The sequence below is a fragment of the Papio anubis genome, chromosome 2, assembly GCF_008728515.1.
Source record: "Papio anubis isolate 15944 chromosome 2, Panubis1.0, whole genome shotgun sequence".
NCBI lineage: Eukaryota > Metazoa > Chordata > Mammalia > Primates > Cercopithecidae > Papio > Papio anubis.
In genome coordinates, this window is record NC_044977.1 from 158967804 (window position 1) to 158991447 (window position 23644).

Below are 23644 nucleotides of genomic sequence, written 5' to 3' on the forward strand. Positions count from 1 at the left end.
TTGTGCATTTCAACATTATTTTCCTGGAGTTTCTAATTGCCTTGTCTCTTTATTTGCATTATTTGCTTTTATAATATCTCCTTCCCCTTACATACACACACATCTCTAGATTGCACCTTTACTTCTATTGATTTTCTTTTCTGGAGACCTCTCTCTTAAAAGACTTCAGTATTTATTTTCCAATCTGGACTGATTACCCTTTAGGCATACTTTGATGCAATTATCCTAGGATTTTCAGATAATACTTTCCCGGGATCCAATATCTTTTGGATTCTAGGACTTCCTTTTTCTTGATTTACTCCCTTATTTTGCTCGAGTATATTCTTAATTTTTTTGAGAAAAATAGTTAAATTCTCTGAGACCTTACATATCTGAATATATATTTATTCTGCCATTACATAAATTGATAGTTTGGACAAGTATAGAATTCTAAGTTGAACTATTCATTTTCATCTGGCATCCCTTGTGGCTGTTGAGAAGTCTGATGCCAGACTAATCCTCATTCCTTTTAGTTGGCTTGTTTTATTCTCTCTGAAACCTTTTAAGATTTCCCCTTCATCGTTTTGAAATGTTACAGGCATTTAATAGATTCTTCTTGATAGTCAATGGCTTTTTCAATCTGAAGATGTTTTTCTTCCTTTCTAGAAAATTTTCTTCTACACATTTCTTCAATAAATTATTCCCTTTGTTCTTCTCTGTTTTCCCTTTATTTGACTCCTTTTACTCTGATGTTAGACTTCATGTTTTGGCTCTAAGAGTCTCTTACATTTTTGGCCATTCTCTTTAATATTGCAGGTTCTTTTTATATATTACAGATTCTTTGTTTTCTATTCACACTTAAGAGAAAAGAAAGGGTAGCTTGGTGAGGTTTTATCTCTTATTAACTTCTCCCCATCTTCTCCCCATAATATTTTGAAATAAATCTCAGACATCACATAATTTCCTTCACAAATATTTTAGTATATATCTCTGTAAGGGCTTTTTAAAAAATATAACCACAATACCATTAGCACACCTAAAATTACTTAATATCATTACCTATCCAATAACTATTCACATTTCTAATTGCTTAATAATTACCATTAATACTTTTTATTTTGTTTGATTGAATTAGGATCTAAGTAAGGTCTAAAAATTGCTGTTGGTTGATAGGCCTTTTAAGTCTCTCTCTTTTGTTCTTACAAGCTACTGCTCTCTCTTTTTTCTTTTTATTGCAATTTAATTGTTGAAGAAATTGGATTAGTTGTCTTATAAATTTCCCACAGTCTGAATTTCACTGATTATATCCCTGCAGTGTCCTTTAATATGTTCACGGAGTTTATCCTTTTAACTCCTGGAATTTTATAATATTATTCAACTATTTGACATAATTCCTAACATTTCTCATTAAATCTTTATATGATTTCAAGTCTCCTCAAAACTCTTTTTATAATAAATGAGAAAAAAGAATCCGATCATTTGTTTGAGACTTTGTACAGATGTGTTTAACTTAATCTGATCCAGTTCTGTGTGGCCTTGTAGCTGAAAATCTAGTTAAATGGTAGTTTCCCCAAGGGACTAGATGCTTAGACTTACTAGTAAACATGAAAAGTATTTTTTGCAAAAAGACCCTTGTAGGCAATTGCCACAGACCCCTGAACTGTGATAAAATAAAATTTTGCATTAAAATGAAAAAATATTTTTAAAATTTGACCCTTAAGAAATTAATAAATGAGAACCAGGCTTATTGGAAGTAGGATCACAGCCTCATATATGTTAACATATAAAATATTATATTAGACATATAAAATTTCTCAGCCTTTTTAGCACGCTGATGTCTGAAATGGTGTAAATGGGAGAGGTGTCAACTTTTTCATGCTGCTTTCACTTCTGGTTATTTTTGTGTAGCAGCTTTCATGGATGGAGTCCATTCTTGTCCTTGCCTAATCATTTTTCTTGGATGATATGTAGCGTTACAAAAGAATTATTATCTTAATGAATCAAGAATGTTCTCCCTATTTGTTTTCTGCCATAGGTAAAGTGGGAAGGATTAGAACCTTCAAGGTGAAATGTCAAACTAGAAATTTCCTTTTATAATCTGCTTGTGTTCCCCTTGGTTTTAGGAGCTGGGAATCCCAAGTGCAAAATCGCAATTGTTTTGGGAAGAACTCAAAATACTTCTGTCTCCAGGTAATTAAACAATTCTGATTGAGAAACTTGTGTAGGAATGAGTCAATATTTCCTCCTATCTATGTAATTTACTTAAAATTCACTGTTTGGACTCACAAATCATAATATAAAATATGAGAGTAAATGTCATATATTTGTATTTCACAAGTATTTTCTAACAGGTGTATTTGGAAAACATTTTAGGGAGTATTGCTGAACATTCTTCACTGTGGAATTTTCAGTATTAGAAAGTGTTGCTAAATTATCAAAGCTGTTTGGATTAAATTATCAGACCTAAATGTTTTCAGACCTCTGTAATGAAGTGATTAAACGTTTAGATCAAAGGCAATAGTCTTGAAATGTTTAATTATATAAGTTTCCAGTTACCATTGTTGAGCAGTGAGAAGCCTCAATCAAACAACTCATTTATTTTCAAATCATTGTTTTGGTTCCAGATCACAGCCTGCATCAGACTATGTTGGTGTACGTCTTTTACACAGTTCCCATTCCAGTCATCACTGCTTGCATGATTACATGAAAACATCAGAAAGACAGTTGTGACTCTGCTTATTATCGGTTTTGTTTTTCTCCTTTGCAAACTTTTTCTAACATGATTTTTCTTTTGACTAGACACAAACAGCACAGCATGATTCTTGTTCCCATGAACACACCTGGAGTAGAAATAATAAGGCCTTTGTCAGTTTTTGGCTACATAGGTAGGTATTCGATAAATATGACCATGCATTAGCAAGCAGGAAAGCTAGAACATGCAGTAACATTGAAGGCAATAGTATTTTAATGCATGAGATAGATTCTTAGATATTCCTTTGTCTCTGACAACTGTCTTAATAAAATTGCTGGTGGAGTTCAGAGTAGAGCCAATAAAAAGAAATAGTATAGCATTCTACCTCATTTTGTTTACTTTTTGGGAAACGGCAGATTCTATTTAAGGAAGAGCAACTCTACCAGTCTTCTCTCTGTCATTCATAAAAATGGGTTAATGCACAGATAATCCACAATAAAATTATTTTTGTCTCCAATTTTAGCCTTCTTAATCAACTTACAAGAACTGTTAAAAAGCAATTAGTTTTTGACTTGAGTGCAAAACTCTTCCTTCCTCTGCCCTTGGGTGGGATTTCTAAGAAGCAAAGATCCATTTGTTTCCTGCCATCTACCGTGGCACGTGTTCATTGTGTCCAATAAATATTTGCTAAGATCACTCTCTTAGCAAGTATTTGCTTAGCCACCACGTCCAGCTAATTTTTATATTTTTAGTAGAGATGGGGTTTCACCATGTTGGCCGGGCTGGTCTCGAATTCCTGACCTCAGGTAATCCACCCTCCTCAGCCTCCCAAAGTGCTGGGATTACAGGCATGAGCCACTGGGCCCGGCCCCTGGCTTTCTTTTTATCATTGAATATGACTAATGAATATGTTCAAGCAGCAGATATAAGACTTGTAGTTTTATAGAATCACTTATCAGTAAGATGCAGCTGTAGGATGTACCACAGGGTAAGCACAGGTGGCAAGATGGGATGAGCAAGCTTGCTGGAGAAAATTGCATGTAGGAAATTGTTGGGTTGCAGAGAAACAGCCTCAAAGATACCAAAAATGCATTTATAATATCGTTGAACTGCAGATAGTTTCCATTGCAGAGGCTACATTTGAATATTCAGTATGAAAATTTTACTAGCACCTCTCCAACTCCCTGTGTCCAAGGCCAAAAGAAACAGTGAGGAGAAGGCTGATTATTGTCTCTTCTGACAGGAAAAGGGAGTAGCGTTAACATGACATTATCTCTAGAACTTGGCGGGGAGAAGGGGTAATGCAAAGATAAAATGTGAACGTGTTCCTGGCCTCAGTGATTCAAATGCCAGTGTTTTCAAGAGACGAACACACAGTGGAACAAGTGTAGACTGGGAGTAAACCTGTCCATTTTCTGTATCATCACTAATGCCAAGCCTGCTCTTTCCCCTCAAGCAGATCCTTCTCATCTTTAGGCGTTGGTTTCCACAATGATAAAATTAGAAACTTGGATTACGTTGCTCATTTTTAATTTTTGAAACATTGAAACTTTTTTCCATGCAAATATTTTGGAACCCCATATGTAAAATATTTCAAAGAAGCAGCAATAATAAAACAAACAAAATACTCTGGCTGTAGCTATGGAGCCTAGTCTTCCTTTTTCCTAGCTCTCTGAAATTGTACTTCAGAGAATGAATTAGAAAACGTTTGGATCAAAGAGTTTCTCTTCTTGAACAGTTGATGAGTTTTGTGGGCTGCTGGGTCCTGGGGGTTCAGGGCTGAGGCTTACTTTGGAATGTTCATGCCATATGGATCTTTGAAATCCTATTTTCTTCAAGTAATTATATTTCAGCAGATTAAGTATATGTGACTCTTCTCTAGTCAACTCCTTTTGCTCTTTAAAATTTTATTTTCTATTTTATAGATAATTTTCATGGAGGACATTTTGAGATCCATTTTAATCAAGTGCGAGTTCCTGCCACAAATCTAATACTAGGTGAGTTGAATTTGGAAATGATTCTTCAGTATTGTGTATTAGTATTTTCAGCTCTAAATCTGGAAAAGATAAGTCTTTCCAGATTTAGATCTGGAGTCTACCTTGATTTAGATATTAGGTTGGTGCAAAAGTAATTGCAGTTCAAAAACCACAATAACTTTTGCACCAAGGTAATTGCGGTTTTTGGCAAAAGCCACAATTACTTTTGCACCAACCTAATACTTTCCCTTCTTGTTTACTCCATTTGTCAAGGGAAAGTTTTCTATTTGGTGGATTTTCTTACATGGAATGGTGAGGTTTTATTTAAGTGCTGGATGTGGTTTTGTATATCACGTCAATTGAAAAGATAACTTCATATGAAAATTATACAATTCAGAGCAACACACTTTCTCCTAGAACATGATCTGTAGGCCTCTATTTGTTTTAAGGAAACCTCAGTACTTTATGAATTCAAGTCTTAGATATAAGTTAGAAGCATAAATAACTTCAAACACTATATGCCATCCTCTTGCTTATTAGTATCCTATATCCCTTTCAAAGAACAACTAGAATACTACCTCTTCCAGGAATGTTTTTGTGTTCATCCCATCCATTCACCAAGCCCCTGATACCTGCCAGGCCCTAAGGTTATAATGATGAACAGAAAATCTCTTCTTCCTTTGCCTTTCTTTGTGTCTCTCTATATCCCTTACCCTTGCCCGCTCTTCTGGATTCTAAACTCCTAGTATAGGGACTATGTGTTATTCCAAATTTGTATCTATTGCAGCACTAATAAAATAGCTTATGCATAGTATATACTTAAGAGACAGTTCTTAAATTTGAAATGTTTAATGGTGGTGGTTTCAAAAACATAGAAATCAAAATTCCCATGAATTCATAGTGAACCTTATTATAGAACTGACTTTTTTTCACCGGAAAGCCATTTTTATTAAGGGCAGCTCATCACTTTCCCAGGATTTGTATAAATAACAAAAGGAATGGGCTAGGCCATTTTCACATTCCCGCTTTATTTCCCCTTTCTTCCCAGGTGAAGGTAGGGGATTTGAAATTTCCCAAGGCCGCCTTGGACCTGGCAGAATCCACCACTGTATGAGAACAGTAGGTTTGGCGGAACGTGCTTTGCAGATCATGTGTGAGCGAGCAACACAAAGGGTAGCCTTCAAGAAGAAGTTGTATGCACATGTAAGGATGATTACTTATTTGAATTTATTGTAGCCTGGTGCACTACACTAACACTGAACAAAAACATTACTTGTGACGGAGAGACTTTCTCTACATGAACAGCATGATCCTTTTCAATAAGGCGTATTTATGTCTGTATTTAAATATAGTCTGATGAGAGGTATTTATCTTTGTGAAAAATTAAGTAGTTCTTAAAATGCTTCAACACCTCTGCACACAAGAGTGTAGACAGTTCCTTCAACTTTCTCAGATTCTTGTTCTCTAGAGAACCTGAACATTAGAGCTCCCTGTGGACATGAAGGAGCTGTCATAAGGAAGAAGGATTTGCATTGTCCTTTGGTTTCCTAGAAGGAATTAGGACACGTAAGTGTAAAGATATAGGAAAACAGCCCAAAACTCAGGGAAAGGAGAAACATGCTAACAAACATAAAAGTGGAATCAGCTTCTTCAGGAGGACTTGAGTTCTGCCACTGGAGAAACACAAGTAGAAATGGGACCAACATTTAGTGAGATATTCATGATTTTTTGAATTTTCATCTATAAATTATATACTACTGAGTCTGTTGTTACAAATCACTGTAAACATAGTTACATGTGGGCCATATAATAAAAATTAGGAAATATGGCCAGGTGCAGTGGCTCACACCTGTAATCCCAGCACTTTGGGAGGCCAAGGTGGGTGGATTGTCTGAGCTCAGGAGTTTGAGACCAGCCTGGGCAACGTGGTGAAACCCCGTCTCTACTAAAATACAAAAAAAAAAAAAAAAAAAAAATTACCCGGGCATGGTGGCATGCGCCTGTAGTCCCAGGTACTTGGGAGGCTGAGGCAAGAGTATTGCTTGAACCTGGGAGATGGAGGTTGCAGTGAGCCAAGATCATGCCACTGCACTGCAGCCTGGCGACAGAGTGAGACTCTGTCTCCAGAAAAAGAAAAAAAAATTAGGAAATATGTATTGAGAGGAATTAGAAGGTATTATTTCAGACTTCCTTGAAAAGTCTTTTACAGAGAAGTAGGATATCCAAATCATCTCCCTTCTAAGTTTTAAGAAGGCAAAAAGAACTATTATTAAATGTTCACTCTTTATTTTTGCTAACATGTTAGTGTTAGGTCAAATCTGTGGTGATGGAATTGTATTTGTGTTTGCTGCACATGTATATTTTAGTACGTCGGTCTCCTTGTACATTTTTGGCCATCCTATAAAATTTGCAGTATATTTTTTTACCTTAAATGTTTATAATCTATGTTTGCTTTTTGTAAAGTATTATTCAGCATGTATATGATTTATTTGTATAGGTTTTTGACTGAAAAACTACAGCCTGCTTTATGACCCTACACCTGGGAATAATTTGTCGGGAGCCCTTTTAATATACAGCAAAGGCAAGGGTTCAGCTTTTGGGTGGGCACTGTGGGAGGAGGTGAGAAAGTGTGACCTTCTGGGGCCATGGATATAGCCCCTGATGCTGTTGAAAAAGGATGAAGAGGTGCTCAGGGCACCAACCATTACTTCTTACCCTTTTGTCAAGCTTGCGTGCAAACCCTGGAGCAGGGTGAAGGGAGGTCACAGTAAAGTCGACAGACAAGCATCTCGAATGCACAAAAGCACTCTGTGCAAGTGCTGCTTTCATGAGTGGTGTTTTAAAACTGCACTAGTAAAAAATTTCCCTTCCACCTTTTAAAGTTAATGCTTCACACAGAGCAAGCCTGGCTTTTTAACAAATATGCCTGTCTTCACTGGAAACTTCTCACATCTGGCACAAATAACATGATCTGGCAGAAGCAAAAAGATGTGTGAGCATGTCATAAGCAAACATCTGGGCCAGCTTTTTTATTTTAATTTGTGAAAGGAACATTTCATTTCTTTGAATTTGAAGGCTCCTTCCAGCTGCCTTCTAATTTACTCCAGGCTGTAACAAAAAATTCTCCATGCCAGTTCTGTCTCAGGAAATATATTTGGCATTTCCCTGGAGCACCTAGTTTCTACCCATTTAATACTTTTCAGCAAATCTAGGGTCTATAGAAACCCTGCTGAGAATACCTCCTTTATTCTAAAGCTGAGAAGTAAATGTCTGTCTTTTAAGTCTGCTCATGAAGTTATAAAAGTTATAACTACCCTGTTTTACAGCCATCAAAAAATATTTATTCACCACCAGCAACTTGTTTGAAATTAATTCAGAGCTATGTTTCAACCTCTAGGGTAGTGCCATCCAAAAGAAATATACTGTGAACCTTAAATGTAATTTTAAATGTTCTAATAGCAACATTTTTAAAAAGTAAAAAGAAAAAGATGGAATTAATTTTAGTAATATATTTTATTTAACCCAATATGTCAAAAATACTATTTCAACATGAAATCAATATAAAAATTATTAATGAGATACTTTATATTTTAACATTTGTTCTTCCATATGCGGTGCATATTTTATACTTATAGTACATCTCAGTTCAGACTAGGTATATTTCAAATGCTCATTAGCCACATATGGGTAGTGGCTATTATGTTGAACATCACTGTTTTAGGGAAACTCTAATCAAATATCCCCTGTTGAAGGGCAAACATGACCAGCATAAAAATGGCTAAGGTGTGCATGTTCTCACTCATCAGTGGAGAGTTGAACAATAAGAACACATGGACATGGGGAGGGGAACAACACACACGGGGGCCAGTTGGAGGGTCGGGGCGAGGAGAGGGAGAGCATTAGGACAAATAGCTAATGCATGCAGGGCTTACAACCTAGATGGCATGTTGATAAATGTAGCAAACCACCATGGCACTTGCGTACCTATGTAACCTACATGTTTTGCACTTGTATCCCAGAACTTAAAATAATAAAAAAGAAGAAAAGAAATGACAATAAAAGGATAATTAAATGTGAAAAAAATGGCTAAGGTGTAAGGAAGGGGCCCAGTTTCAATCTCCAGCATATGGCTAGCCAATTATCCCAGCACCGTTTTTTGAATAAGGGCGTCCTTTCTCTGTTGCTTGTTCTTGTCACCTTTGTCAATGATCAGATGGTTGTAGGTATGTGGCCCCATTTCTGGGCTCTCTGTTGTTACATTGGTCTATGTACCTGTTTTTATAACAGTACCATGCTGTTTTGGTTACTGTAGCCTTGTAGTATAGTTTGAAGTCAAGTAGCATAATGGCTCCCACTTTGTTCTTTTTGTTTAGGATTGCCTTGGCTATTTGGGCTCTTTCTTGGTTCCATATAAATTTTAAAATAGTTTTTCCTACTTCTGTGAAGAATGTCATTGGTAACTTGATAGGAATAGCAGTGAATCTATAAATTGCCCCAGGCAGTATGGTCATTTTAATGATATTGATTCTTCGTATCCATGAGCATGGAATGTTTTTCCATTTGTTTATGTCATCTCTGATTTCTTTGAGCACTGTTTCATAGTTCTCCTTGTAGAGATTTTTTACCTCTCTGGTTAGCTCGATTCCTAGGTATTTTATTCTTTTTGTGGCAATTGTGAGTGGGATTGCATTCCCAATTTGGCTCTTGGGGAGTGCTAGTGATTTTTGTTTGTTGATTTTGTATCCTGAGACTTCGCTGAAGTTGTTTATCAGCTTAAGAAGCTTTTGGGCTGAGACTGTGGGGTTTTCTAGATATAGAATCATGTGTTCTGCAAACAGGGATAGTTTGACTTTCTGTCTTCCTATTTTGATGCACTTTATTTATTTCTCTTGCCTGATTGGTCTGGCCAGGACTTCCAATACTGTATTGAATAGGAGTGGTGAGAGAGGGCATCCTTGTCTTGTACCAGTTTTTAAGGGGAATACTTCCAGTGTTTGCCCATTCAGTATGATGTTTGCTGTGGTTTTGTTATAGATGACTCTTATTATTTTGAGGTATGTTCCTCAAATACCTAGTTTATTGAGAGTTTTTAATAGAAAAGTTTAGCAGGGGGGTTGAATTTTATCAAAAGTCTTTTCTGCATCTATTGAGATGATCATGTGGTTTTTGTCTTTAGTTCTATGTGATGAATCAGATTTATTGATTTGCATATGTTGAACCAACCTTGCATTCCAAGGATAAAGCCTACTTGTTCATGGTGGATAAGCCTTTTGATGTGTTGCTGGATTCTGTTTTCCAGTATTTTGTTGAGGATCAAAGTTAAATGTAAAACCCAAAACTATAAAAACCCTGGAAGACAACCTAGGCAATGCCATTCTGGACATAGGAATGGGCAAAGATTTCATAATGAAGACGCCAAAAGCCATCACAAAAAAAGCAAAAATTGACAAATGCAGTCTAATTAAACTAACGAGCTTTTGCACAGCAAAAGAAACTATCAACAGAGTAAATAGACAACCTACAGAATTGGAGAAAATTTAGCAAACTATTTGCATCTGACAAAAGTCTAACATCCAACATGTATAAGGAACTTAAACAAATGTTTTAAAAAGTAGGCCAAAGACATGAACAGACACTTTTCAAAAGAAGACAGACATGTGGCCAACAAGCATATGATAAAAAGCTAAAAATCACTGATCATTAGAGAAATGCAAATCAAAACCACAATGAGATACTATCTAACACTAGTCAGAATGGCTGTTATTAAAAAGTCAAAAAATAACAGATGCTAGTGAGGTTGTGGAGAAAAAGGAAGGCTTATACACTCTTGGTAGGAGTTCAACCATTGTGGAAAACAGTGTGAGGATTCCTCAAAGAACTCAAAACAGAAATACCATTTGACCCAGCAATCACATTACTGGATATATACATGAAGGTATATAAGTCGTTCTGCGTTCTACTATAAAGACACATGCATGCATATGTTCAGTACAGCATTATTCATAATAGTGAAGACATGGAATAAATCTAAATGCCCATCAATGATAGACTGGATAAAGAAAATGTGGTATATAAATACCATGGAACATTATGCAGCCATAAAAAGAATAAGTTGATTTCTTTTGTGGGAACATGGATAGAGCTGGAGGTCATTATCCTTAGCAAACTAACGCAGGAACAGAAAACTAAATACCACGTTTTGTCACTTATAAGTGGGAGCTAAATGATGAGAACACATGGACACATAAAGGGAAATAACAGACATGGTGGCCTACCAGAGGGTGGAGGGTGGGAGGAGGGAAAGGGTCGGGAAAAATAACTAATGGGTACTAGGATTAATACCTGAGTGACGAAATAATCTGTACAATAAACCGCCGTGACATGAGTTTATCTATATAACAAACTTGCATGTGTATCCCTGAATTTAAAAGAAAAGTTAGAAATAAATGAAAAATAAAAAATATATGATTACCATAAAAAAATAAAATGTAAATATAATCTGGAAAACACAGGTATGGAAGGTTAATATGGCTTGAATCAAAGCACCGTAATTGTCTGCTGGTTTAACTCATCTTAATGAACGTTTTTCTTCAGTGTAAACATCAATTCCGTATTTAGAATTGGAAACCAATTCTGTGTTTAGCTTAACAATAACCGGCGACACTCAGACCAACTCAGTTCTGTGTTTAGAACTGGAAACCAAAAAACTCATTAGAGCTCGCTGGATGCATTTTGTATGCTCCCTGGGTTTCATTGAGAAATTCTGAATGTTTGGTTCCCTGTGGGACTTACGGTGAGGCTTGATTTTAATGTTTTTCCACTTACCTCCCTGCTTGTCTTACAAGTTCTGACAAATTGGGAAAACTCAGAGAATGTTTTCTAAGCTAAACAAGAAGCAAGTACCATTTTTAAATTCAACTTTTCATTTTGAGATAATTACAGTTTCACATACAGGTATAAGAACATACAGATCTCTTGAATCCTTTGCCCAGTTTCCCCAATGGTAACATCTTGCAAAACTAGAATACAGTATCAGGACCAAGATGTTGTCATGAATATAGTCAGAATACAGAGCATTCCATTCACTACAAGGATCCTTCATGTTGCCCTTTTATAGCCACATTTAGTTTGCTTCCACCCCAGCCTTCTCATTAACTCCTGGCAACCACTAATCTGTTCTTCATTTTACAATTTTGTCATTCCAAGAATGGAATCATACAGTATGAAAACGTTTGACACTGGCTGTTTTCACTCAACATAATTTCTTGGAGATTTATCTACGTTGTGTTTATCAGTAGTTGGTTCATTTTTATTGTTCAGTAGTATTCCTTAGTCTGGATATACTACAGTTTGTTTAACTGTTTATCTGTTGAGGGACATCTGGGTTGTTTCCAGGTCTGGGCTATTGCAAATAAAGTTGCTGTAAACATTTGTGTAGGCTTTTGTGTAAATATAAGTTTTCGTTTCTCAGAGATAAATGCCCACGAGTGCAATTACTGTGTCATGTGGTAGTTGCATGTTTAGTTTTTTTGGAAACTGCTAAACCTTTCTATTTTTTATTCTCACCAACTGAGTATGAGTGATTCAGTTTCTCCACATCCCCTCCAGCATATGGTGGTGTTACTACTTTTTAATTTTAGCCATTCTGATGGGTTTGTGGTTTTAAAACCACCCATTGTGGCTTTAATCTCAGTTGCCCTGTTGGTGAATCATGTTGAGCATCTTTTCATGTACTTATTTGCCATCTTATGTCCTCTTTGGTTCATGTCCTGTGTCCATGTCCTAGATCACCTTTTTTACTATTGAATTTTGAGAGTCCTTTATAGATTCTAGATACTATCCTGTCAGATATGTGGTTTGTAAATATTTTCTCCTACTCTGTATCTTGTCTTTTCATCTTCTTAACCAGGTCGTTCACAGAACAAAAGTGTTTAATTTTAATGAACTCTAATCTGTCAATGTTTGCTTTTATGGGTTATGCTTTTGGTGTCAAGTCTAATAACTCTGCCTAATCCTATATTCTGAAGATTTTCTCCTATAATGTGTCTCTGAAAGTTTCACATTTTACATTTGTGTCTGCTTACATTTTGAGTTAATTTTTGTATGAAACTTAGGTCAAGGTTCTTTTTTTTTTTTTTTGCCTGTGAATGTCTAATTGCTTCAGCAACATTTTTTTTAAAGGCTATCTTTCTTCCATTGAACTGTTTTCGTGCTTTTCTCAAAAATCAGTCAGACATTATTTGTGTGGGTTTATATGTGGGTTGTCTCTTCTGTCCTAATTAGCTATGCGTCAGTTTCTCTGCCAGCACCACACAGTCTTGATTACTGTGGTTACATAATTAATCTTCAAATAAGCTAGACTGATTCCTCTCAGGTTAGACTTCTCTTTCAAAATGTTTCAGCTCTTCTGGTTCCTTTGCCTTTGCATATAATTTAAAAATAATCTTGTCTATATCTGCAAACATTGAGAAAAATTGATATCTTTACTATGTAGAGTTTTCTATTCTGTGAACCTGGTATATCTCTCCGTTTATTTCGCTTTTCCTTGGTTTCTTTCATCATCTACACACATCGTCTCATCTGTGTGTAGTTTTCAGCCTACAAGTCCTATACATACGTATTTCAGTTTTGAGCAATTATAATAAGTATTGTGTTTTTAACTCCAGGGTCTATTACTAGTATATAGAAGCTTAGTTTTTTGTTTTGTTTTGTTTTTGAGCTGAAGTTTCACTGTTGTTGCCCAGACTGGAGTGCAATGGGATGATCTCGGCTCACTGCGGCCTCCGCCTCCCAGGTTCAAGCGATTCTCTGGCCTCAGCCTCCCAAGTAGCTAGGATTCAGGTGCCTGCCACCACACCTGGCTAATTTTTTTGTATTTTTAGTAGAGACAGGGTTTCACCATGTTGTATGTTTATCTCATACCCTGTGGCCTCGCTGAACTCACTTATTAGTTCTAGGAGTTTTTTGTAGATTGCTTGGGATTTTACATAGATAATCATGTCGTCTGTAAATAAGGAACAGTTTTCTTTATTCTTTTCTGATATACATGCTTTTTGTCTCCTTCCTTTGTCTTACTGCACTGGCTAGAACTTCTAATACTATGTTGAATAAGAGAGGTGAGAACTGACATTCTTACCTTGTTCTCTGTCTTCGGGGAATATTAGGTATAATGTTAGCTATAGCATTTTTTGTAGATGTCCTGTTGTGGATGCCACCACGCCTGGCCCTATATCATTATATTTGATGTATATTTCTTCTAAATGACATATAGTTGGGTCATATTTTTAATCCACTTTATCTTTGTCTTTATAATAACTGATATGTTAGGGCTTAAATCGGATATTTTATTTTCGTTTTCTGTTTGTTCTCTCTGGTTATTGCTTTTCTGTTTTCCTTTTCCTGCATTCCTGTGGGTTAATTTAACATTTTTAGAACTTCATTTTGATTTATTTATAATATTTCTCGAGTGTATCTTTTTGTATAACTCTTTTGGTGGTTGTTCTAGGTATCACATATACTTGTTTATTTATCTATCTAGTTACCTTTCTCTCTAGATCTTATTAAAGTCTATTGGTGTCATCATTTTACCAATTTGAGTCAAGTATAGACATTTTACCTTCCTTTAAGTTCCTTTTACTCTCCCATTTATAATACAATTGTCTTGGGCCTGGCGCAGTAGTTCACGCCTGTAATCCCACACTTTGGGAGGCTACAGCGGGTGGATCACATGAGGTCAGGAGTTTGAGACCAGCCTGGCCAACATGGCGAAACCCTGTCTCTACTAAAAACAAAACTTAGCCGGGCGTGGTGGCGTGTGCCTGTAACCCCAGCTATTCAGGAGGCTGAAGCACAAGAATCGCTTGAACCCAGGAGGCAGAAGTTGCAGTGAGCTGAGATCACCCCACTGCACTCCAGCCTGGTAGATAGAGACTCTGTCTCTAAATAAATAAACAATATAATTGTCTTAATTATTTTCTCTAAATACATTTAGAATAACATCAGGGTTATAATTTTTGCCTCCACCATCAAATATACTTTAGAAAATTTTAGAGAAGAAAGCAAACGAATTTTATTAGCCATATTTTTGCTTATTGTGTTCTTTCTTCTTTCCCGATTTTCCAAGGTTTCTTCTTTTATCTTTTCCTTTCCATTTAGAGAACTTCCTTTAACCTTTCTTTTAGAGTCTAAAAGTGACAATTTCTGTTTTGCTTCATCTAAGAGTGTCTTATTTCTTCTTTTTTCCTGAAAGATATCCCCACTGGATATAAGTTTCTTTTCTTTCAGCACTAGAAAAATATTGTGCTACTTCCTTCTGACATATATATCTCCCTGCTATAGATAAGATGTCATTTTTCTCTGGTGCTTTCAAGATGTTTTTATCTCTATTTTTCCAGAAATTTAATTATGATGTGTGTTGGTATGGATTTCTGGGATCTATGCTGCTTGGGATTATCCCAGTTTCTTGAATCTTCAGGTTTAGGTCTCTTGCCAGATTTGGGATGTTTTCAGCCATTGTTTCTTCAAGTACTTTTTCAGCCTTACTCTTTCTCTTCCTGGAATCTGGTGATGTGAGTGGTAGATCTTTTGTTATAATTCCACATGTTCCTATGATGCTGTTCTTCTTTTTTTTCTTTTCCAGTTTGTTTTCTCTCTGTGGTTTAGGTTGGGCTGTTTCTGTTGTCCTATCTTCCAGTTCACTGATTTTTTTTCTCTGTCCCCTCTATTCTGCTGTGGAACCCATCCACTGAGCTTTTTATTTGAACTGTTATGTTTTTTACTTATAACATACCCATTTGGTTCTTCTTTACATCTTCTATTTCTTTGCTGAGGCTTTCAATTTTTTTAATTGCTTCAGTTGTGTTTGTAACTGCCCACTGAAGCATTTTTATCATGGCTGCTTTAAAATTTTGTCAGAAATTCTAACATCTCTGTTATCTGGGTGTGTTATTCCATTTTATAGTGCTATAAAAGAATACCTGAGACTGGGTAATTTATAAAGAAAAGAGGTTTTGTTTGGCCCATGGTTCTGCAGGCTGTACAAGTCTAGTGCCAATATCTATTTCTGGGCAGGCCTCAGGAAGCTTACAATCATGGTGGAAGGTAAAGAGGGAGCCAGCACATCACGTGACAAGAGAGGGAACAAGAGAGATAAGGGAGGACATCCCAGACTCTCTTAAACAATCAGATCTTATGTGAACTCATTACTGAAGAGAAGGCATCAAACCATTTATGAGGGATATTCCCCCATGACCCTCCCACTAAGTTCCACCTTCATGTTTCAATATGCGATTTGGAGGAGACAAGCATCCAAACTATATCACTGTGTCTCTTGATTTTTTAAAAATTCATTTTGAATTGTTCCAGGTTTTTGGTATTATGGATGATTTTTAAAATTGAAACCTGAACAGTTTTATATTGTGCGACTCTGGACCTTTTTAAAGCTTCTATTTTAATTGGCTTTCTTTGACAACGTTCTGTCAGAGAAAGGAGTGGCATCACCTCATTACTGCTAGGCAGAGAGAGAAGTCCAGGTTCCCCTCCCAGCTTCCATCAGTACCTGAAGAGGATGATGCCCTCATACTGCCAGGCAGGATGAAAGTCCAGGCATCCCATTGGGACTGCACTAACACTTCATAAGATGGGTCGGGGGGACTTATTACTGGCCAGTGGGGAGGAAAGCCTCGGGTTTTTACTTGGCACTGTCTGATACCTTCCTGGCAGGGGTGTTGGGGCACCTCATTACAGTGCTTACCAGGGAGGAAGCCTACGCTCCCCATCCTGTCTTTGCTGGTGTGAGGAGGGGTGGGGGCCAGTGTTTTTTCTGTGGTATCTGGCTGCAGTAAAGTGGTTATTCTGTAAAAGATTTTTGGCTTGCTAGGCTGCCCCTTGGCTGATCCTTTGGTTAGAGAGATGATGCTTTTGTTGGGGTGCGTTATGTTTTTGTTTTGTTTTGGTCTGTGCTCGCTGACATTTCCAGGTTACTAGATTCTTCAGCTGCTGGGAAGAATCTCGGCAGCTGAGATAGATGAGGCAAAAGAAAACCTAGGAAACACACCACTAGGTTATTATTTTGGACCCGAAGACTACTTTTTCTCTACCTTTCAGAGTCTTCTTAAGTGTGTTTTATAGATAATGCCCAGGGTTATTAGTTGTACTTAACAGAAGGAATAGGGAAAAATATATGAATTCCATCCTTGTTAGAAGCGGAGGATATCAGACATACTGATTTTCTTAGTCTGTGTAGGCTGTGTGTAAGCCACAATGCAGAGCTCTCTGGGAAAACATGGATTGGAGAATGGGGTCTGGAGCCAAGGCGGAAGCAGAGTCTCCTCCATTCCAGATCTAGGACTTGGGACCCACATGCTCTAGTATGTGTACAAAACACATAAAGTTAACAATTTAGATGAAGTAGAACAATTCCTCAAACCCCACAAACTATCAAAACTCACTGAAGATGACATAGACAACCTGAATAGTTCTACAACTATTGTTATAAGTTGAATTCAAAGTCAAAAAGCTCCTGAAAAAAAGAAATCTTCAGGCCCAGATGGTATTACTGGTAAATTCTACTAAACAGTTAGAGAAGAAATAACACCAGTTTTACATATCTCTTCCAGAAACAGAGAAGGAGGAAACCCTCGTCAACTCATTTTATGAGGCCAGAATTATCCTAATCCAAAACCAGACAAGAACAAATCATAGACCAATATAGATGCAAAAACCACCAGCAAAGTATTACCAAATAAAGTCTAGCAGTGTGTAAAAATAATCATACAGCATAGTCAAGTAGGGTTTATCCCAGAAATGCAAGCCTGATTCATATCTATAACTTGATAATTTAAAATAAATTATTATAATCTGCCAAACTAACAGTGAAAACTGCATGAACATTAAAAAATCACATCATCATATCAATTGATGCTTTGGCATTTGACAAAATTCAGCATCTGTTTATGATAGGAACTCCCAGCAAACTGGGAATACAAAGGAATTTACTCAACTTTATAGAGAGTATTTTTAAAAATCTAACATCATACTTAATGATAAAAGACTAAATGCTTTTCCCCCAAAACTGGGAATGAGGCAAGAATGTTCACCTTCACTATTCCAATTTATGATCATAGAGGAATTCCTAGCCAGTGCAGTAAAACAAGAGAAAAAAAGAGCATGTAGTTGGGGGAAAAAGAAGTAAAACTGGGCCTGCTTGTAGATGACAATGTGAGTGTATGCAAAATCCTAAGGAACACATCAAACAAAATGAAACAGCCCTCCCAGAACTAATAAGTGAGTTTAGCAAAGTTACAGGATACAAGGTCAATACATAACAATTTTAGTTTTATATACAAGCAATGAACAACAGGGAACTGGAAGTTTTAAAATACCATTTACAATAGTTTTTTTTTTTAAGTACTACTCTATCAAAACACTACAATATCCACATGCACTCAAAGCGATAAAATAAATCAAAGGAGACCTAAGTGAATATGTAGATTAGAAGACTTAACAGATGAAAGATGTTAATCATCCTCAAACGGATCTGCAGACTTAAGGCAGTTCCAATCACAATCCCAAAAGGATGGTTTTATAAATAAAGACAAGCTGATCCCAAAATTTATATGGAAATACAAAAAAAACTAAAGTAGCCAAAATAATTTGAAAAAGAAGAAAGCTCGATGAATCACACTACCCAATCTTAAGACTTACTCTAAGCTACAGTAATCAGTAAGCAAAAGACATGTAGATCTTTGGAGCATAAGAGAGAGTCCAGAAATAGATTCATAGAAATATAGGCCAATTGATTTTCTACATAGGTGCAAAGGCAGTTCAATGGAGAAAGTTACATCTTTACAGTAAATAGTGTTGCAGCAATTGGACATACATAGGTAAAAGAGTGACCCTTGATCTAAACCACACACCTCACACAAAGTTTTAACTCGAAATGGATCATAGATCCAAATGTAAAAGGTAAAACTGTAAACTTTTAGAAGAAAACATAGTGGAAAAATCATTTTCTGGGATTAGGTAAAATGTTCCTAAACATGCACCAAAAGCAAGACCCATAAAAGAAAGAATTGACAAATTGCTCATATGGCAAATAACTAGTGTCCTGGATATATAAAGGACTCTCTAAATCAAATAGTAAGAAAACAACCCAATTAAAAAATGAACAAAACACTTTAACAGACATGTCACCAAAGAGGTATAGAGATGGCAAATCAGTACATTGAAGGGGATCAACAGCAATAGCCATTACAGAAATGCAAATTAAAACCGTCATATCTCTGCACATGTTAAAATGACTAAAATAAAATATGATACTAAGTGCTGATAGTTTGCAGAGCAACTGGAACTCTCATACACTGCTAGTAGGAATGCAAAATGTACAACCACTCTAGAAAATTGTCAGTTTCTTAATAAATATTTACCACTGACCCAACAATTCTACTCCTGCTATCTGCTTTAAAAATGAAAACATGTCCATACAAAAACCCATATACAAATGCACAGAAGCTCTATGAATAATCTCGCAATGGCTCACGCCTGTGATCCCAGCACTTGGGGAGGTCGAGGCGGGCAGATCACAAGGTCAGGAGTTCGAGACCAGCCTGGCCAATGTGGCGAAACCCTGCCTCTACTAAAAATACAAAAATTAGCCAGGCATGGTGACGGGTGCCTGTAGTCGCAGCTACTCAGAGGCTGAGGCAGGAGAATTGCTTGAACCCAGGAGGCGGAGATTGCAGCGATCCGAGATCGCGCCACTGCACTCCAACCTGGGTGACAGAGCCAGAGTCTGTCTCAAAGAATAAATAAATAAAATTTAAAAATTGGCAGCAACCGAAATGTCCTTCAACAGGCAAATAGAGAAACAAACTGGTACATACTTACAATGGAATACTACTCAGATACTACTCGGCAATAAGAAGGAATGAACAGTCAATACACAGAACAATTTAGATGAAGCTCAAAGGCATTAAACTGAATGAAAGAAGTTAGTCTCAAAACAACACATGCTACCTGATTCTATTTACATGACATTCTGGAAAAGACAAAACTATAGTGATGGAGAACCTATTCATGGTTGCCAGAGGTTAGGAGTGGGAGGAGGCTGTGACTAAAAAGGGGCAGCACCCGGGAGTTCTGTGGGAGATGGAACTATTCTGTATTCTTGACTGTGGTTATTCCAATCTATACATGTATTATCATTCAACTGTCCACCACATGAAAGGTCATTTTAAATAAATAAATTACAGTAACAGCACAGCAGATTGCTGCTGAACTGTCCCCACACTGAAATTGTCCTGAGAATTTTCTAGTTTACCTATAAGCAGCTTCACTACCATACATTTAGCCAGGTTTCCATGACAGCAGGCAATTAGCGGGCCTTTGAGTGGTTTCGCAGTAAGGCAGTGGCTTAGGTCAGCCATCTTTACCTTAGACATTAAGACATCCAAAATAAATGATTTTTCTGGGAAAATAAAATGTCTTTCTGAAATATTTCAATTTTAACTGTAGCATTCCACAAGTATGTGGTTAGGCTGGTGTGTATCAAATGAATTAACTCTTCCATTTAAAAATACTTAGAGTAAAGCTTGTGAACAATCTCTGGCCTAGAGAGTGTTTTCGCCAAACTATAAGACTGTTACAGCTTAGCTCCTCCTTCATTTTGCTGCCTTTTGCTCCCCTATAGGAGGTTGTGGCTCACCGGATTGCTGAAAGCCGCATTGCCATTGAGAAGATCCGCTTGTTGACTCTGAAAGCCGCTCACAGCATGGACACTCTGGGCAGTGCTGGCGCTAAGAAGGAGGTGAGGCTACCTTCTCCCCTCGGACCACCAGCTGCTGAGCCTTCTCCAGTTCTCTCCACCTGTTGGACATTTCAGTTTTCATGGCATCTCGATGACACTCAGAATATTGGAAGCCCCCATGTGATTGTGGGTTATAAATTATAAATGCCTGTCACTTGCTAGTCTCCTAGCAAGTGCTTTAGGGAATGATTTTCGGGAGGGAGAATATCTTCAGCATTCTTAAGATACAGCAACAAAGAGTGGGGGAAATCATAAGTTTTACACAGCCCTGGAACTGCACCCACTCTGCCACTTTCTGCTAGCCTTGTGATCACAGGCAAAGTACTTAACCTTTCTGCCTAAGGCCTAGGGTTCTTGTGAAGAGTAACCAAGATAATATACATAGAATGTGCAGCAGCCACCCACAGTGGCTCTCGCCTGTAATCCCAGCTACTTGGGAGGTGGAGGTGGGAAAATTGTTTGAGGCCAGGGATTTGAGACCAGCCTGGGCAATACAGTGAGACCCTGTCTCTTAAAAAAAAAAAGAAAAAAAATTAGCCGACATGGTAACTTGTGCCTGTAGTCCCAGGGAGGCTGAGGCAGGAGGATAGTTTGAGCCCAGGATTCTGAGGCATGAGTAGTGAGCTATGATCATGCCTGTGAATAGCCACTCCACTCTATTCTGGGTGACAGAGTGAGAGCCTGTCTCAAATAACAAAACAAAAAAATGCACAGCATGATACTGCTACATGGTAAATGTTTCATGGAAGAGACTTCTCATCCTCTGCTTTCTTATATTTCTGGCTTATATGAAATAAAGACATAATCATTTAATTCTAAAAGCCCATGAAACTGCTAAAAGAAAACTGATTAGAGGCACAAAGGCCCTTGGACTATTTTTATGATCCCTAAGGTAATGAGTGTGATTTATCAGCTGCCTGAAATCCTTTTGGAAACAAGGCAAGTTAGAAATAAATGGATAAAATATGATTTGGAAGAGGTGTCTCTTTCCAGAGGGTCTGTATTGACTGAAATACGGCCATTAACTGCATTGCAGCAGGATCTCTTTGTTGGCTTTTGTTAAAGATCCTGTTTGAGTGATGACTTGGGTGTGGGAAAGTTCCCTTGTTTCATTTCCCAGTTTTGCCACATTGTGTATAGTCTAAGAAAAAAGCATTCTTTTCATATCTTGCTTATGTAGATTGCAATGATCAAAGTGGCAGCCCCACGGGCTGTCTGCAAAATCGTTGACTGGGCCATCCAGGTGTGCGGAGGTGCTGGTGTTTCCCAGGATTACCCTCTGGCCAACATGTGAGTAGATGTCATTTAAGAATCGTCTACATTTGATAGGCATGGAGGTAAAAAATCTATAGATGCCTTGACATGAATTGCTTACATTTAGTTTCAGTGTAATTGAAGGCTAAATGAAGTGATATACATACTTTAATATAGAGCTCAACACCAAGAAATAGTTGCTCTTATTATTACAATAATCGTTTCATTCAAGTATGTTAATTTTTACACTGAGGTGACCCACTGAGGATTCCTGGGCCATAGACACAGCATGGGGTTTCGCTGAATTTATAGCGGTACATGTCATGACTATCTAACATCTAGATCCTGATTACTGGGAGGTAGGAACATTCTCCATTCCCCATCTGTCTATCTCCACACATAATTACAGCGTCTCCTTCTCTATCATACCGGACATAGAGTCTCATCCTTCATCTATTTTTACCCTTAAGAAAGAACTAAATATATAGTATCATACCATTCACTGCCTGTTCTAAGTTCTAGCAACATCTAGTAAACTATAGGAAACCAGGAATGAGATTAACTCCACTGTACTTTGCCATTTAACTTTCCGAGGTTGGGAACTTTAAGATGGCATTGCAGAAGCCCTTTAGCTTATTTTCCTGGTACTCTTTTTCTTACCGTGACCTTGGTGGGATTTAAGAACTAATATAGTCTTGTTTTACAATCAGAGTGACTGACGTCAAAGTATCATGTTCCTCTTCCATAACTCCCTGTGATCCCTGGTTCTTTTGCTTTTTCAGGTATGCTGTAACCCGAAGTTTGCGTTTAGCAGATGGACCTGACGAAGTTCACCTTTCAGCAATCGCAACAATGGAGCTGCAGGACCAAGCCAAAAAGCTGACAGCCAAGATGTAAGGAGAATGGCACTGCCACATCCCACCGGCAGAAACTCTCCTTCATACAAACTTCACTGGCTCCAACATTTGAATCTCATATTTTTGCAGCAGTTTGAGCACAGGGTTAATTATTCACTTGTGGTAAAGATTATAGCATCTATTTTGATCAGTGGGTTTTATAATTTCAAGGGTCACACAGGGTTGAGTTTAATAAGAAATGCTGCAGCTGTTGTCATTCAATCTAGTGCCTTCTTGAGGCCAGGAGTTTGGGGGCAGCCTGGGCAACACAGTGAGACCCCCATCTCTACAAAAAAATTTTTAAATGAGCCAAGTGTGGTGGCACATGCTTGTAGTCCTAGCTACTTGGGAGGCTGAGGCAGGAAGATTGCTTGAGTCTAGCAGTTTGAGGTTACAGGAGCTGTGATCATGACATGGCCTCCAGCTTGGGTGACCGAGTGAGACTCTTTCTAAAAATAAAAACAAATAAAAAATAAATTTCTTCTTGGGGTGGGGTGGAGGTGGGGAGCAAGAATTTGGCCTGGGCTCTGATCCCTTGTGTGTTGTGGGCCTCTTTAACATTTCCACTTTGCCTTAACCTCACTGTACCTCACTTTACTTTGCATGCATTGGTGTTAATATTTTAATCTTAGAAGACCCTGACCCACTGAGGGTTTGTTGTGAGAGTCCCTGAAGCCATGTAGAAGCACCTTGAAATCTGTGAAACCACAATAAAGTACTTTATAAAAGGTATCCTTATTTGAAGTGGACAGATCTTACAACTCGAACTATTTAGCCTTATGATTAATTTTAAAAGTTGTGATTTAGAAGGCAGGATTGTTTTTGAACATTAGGAATTAAAGGCTATATCTGGTCCTTACAGTTTTGTAATGTGTTTCTCTGTCTGAGGAAAGCTGGCTGGATTGGTTGCTGATTTGTTTTAGTTAATCTATTGTCATGTATCTGGCCCTCCCTAAGGCAAGTCACTCCATGTGATCTGTACTTACCTCTCTCCCTTCCCTGAATTGAGTCAGATAAAATTATGTTAAAAAGAACACCAAGG

General features: G+C 37.4%; 1 protein-coding gene across 2 annotated transcripts in view; it reads left to right on the plus strand.

The window, feature by feature from the left end:
* ACAD11 (acyl-CoA dehydrogenase family member 11) overlaps positions 1-23461 on the plus strand; it is a 96706-nt gene extending 73245 nt beyond the window's left edge. For both annotated transcript variants that reach the window (XM_009201710.2, XM_009201711.4), the window contains exons 14-20: positions 2103-2169; positions 2779-2864; positions 4597-4668; positions 5696-5850; positions 20336-20452; positions 21633-21742; positions 22489-23461. In XM_009201710.2, the coding sequence (XP_009199974.1) occupies positions 2103-2169; positions 2779-2864; positions 4597-4668; positions 5696-5850; positions 20336-20452; positions 21633-21742; positions 22489-22603 (722 nt within the window). In that variant the 3' untranslated portion in view covers positions 22604-23461. The remainder of the gene's footprint in view (positions 1-2102; positions 2170-2778; positions 2865-4596; positions 4669-5695; positions 5851-20335; positions 20453-21632; positions 21743-22488) is intronic.
* The last annotated feature ends 183 nt before the right edge of the window (positions 23462-23644 follow it).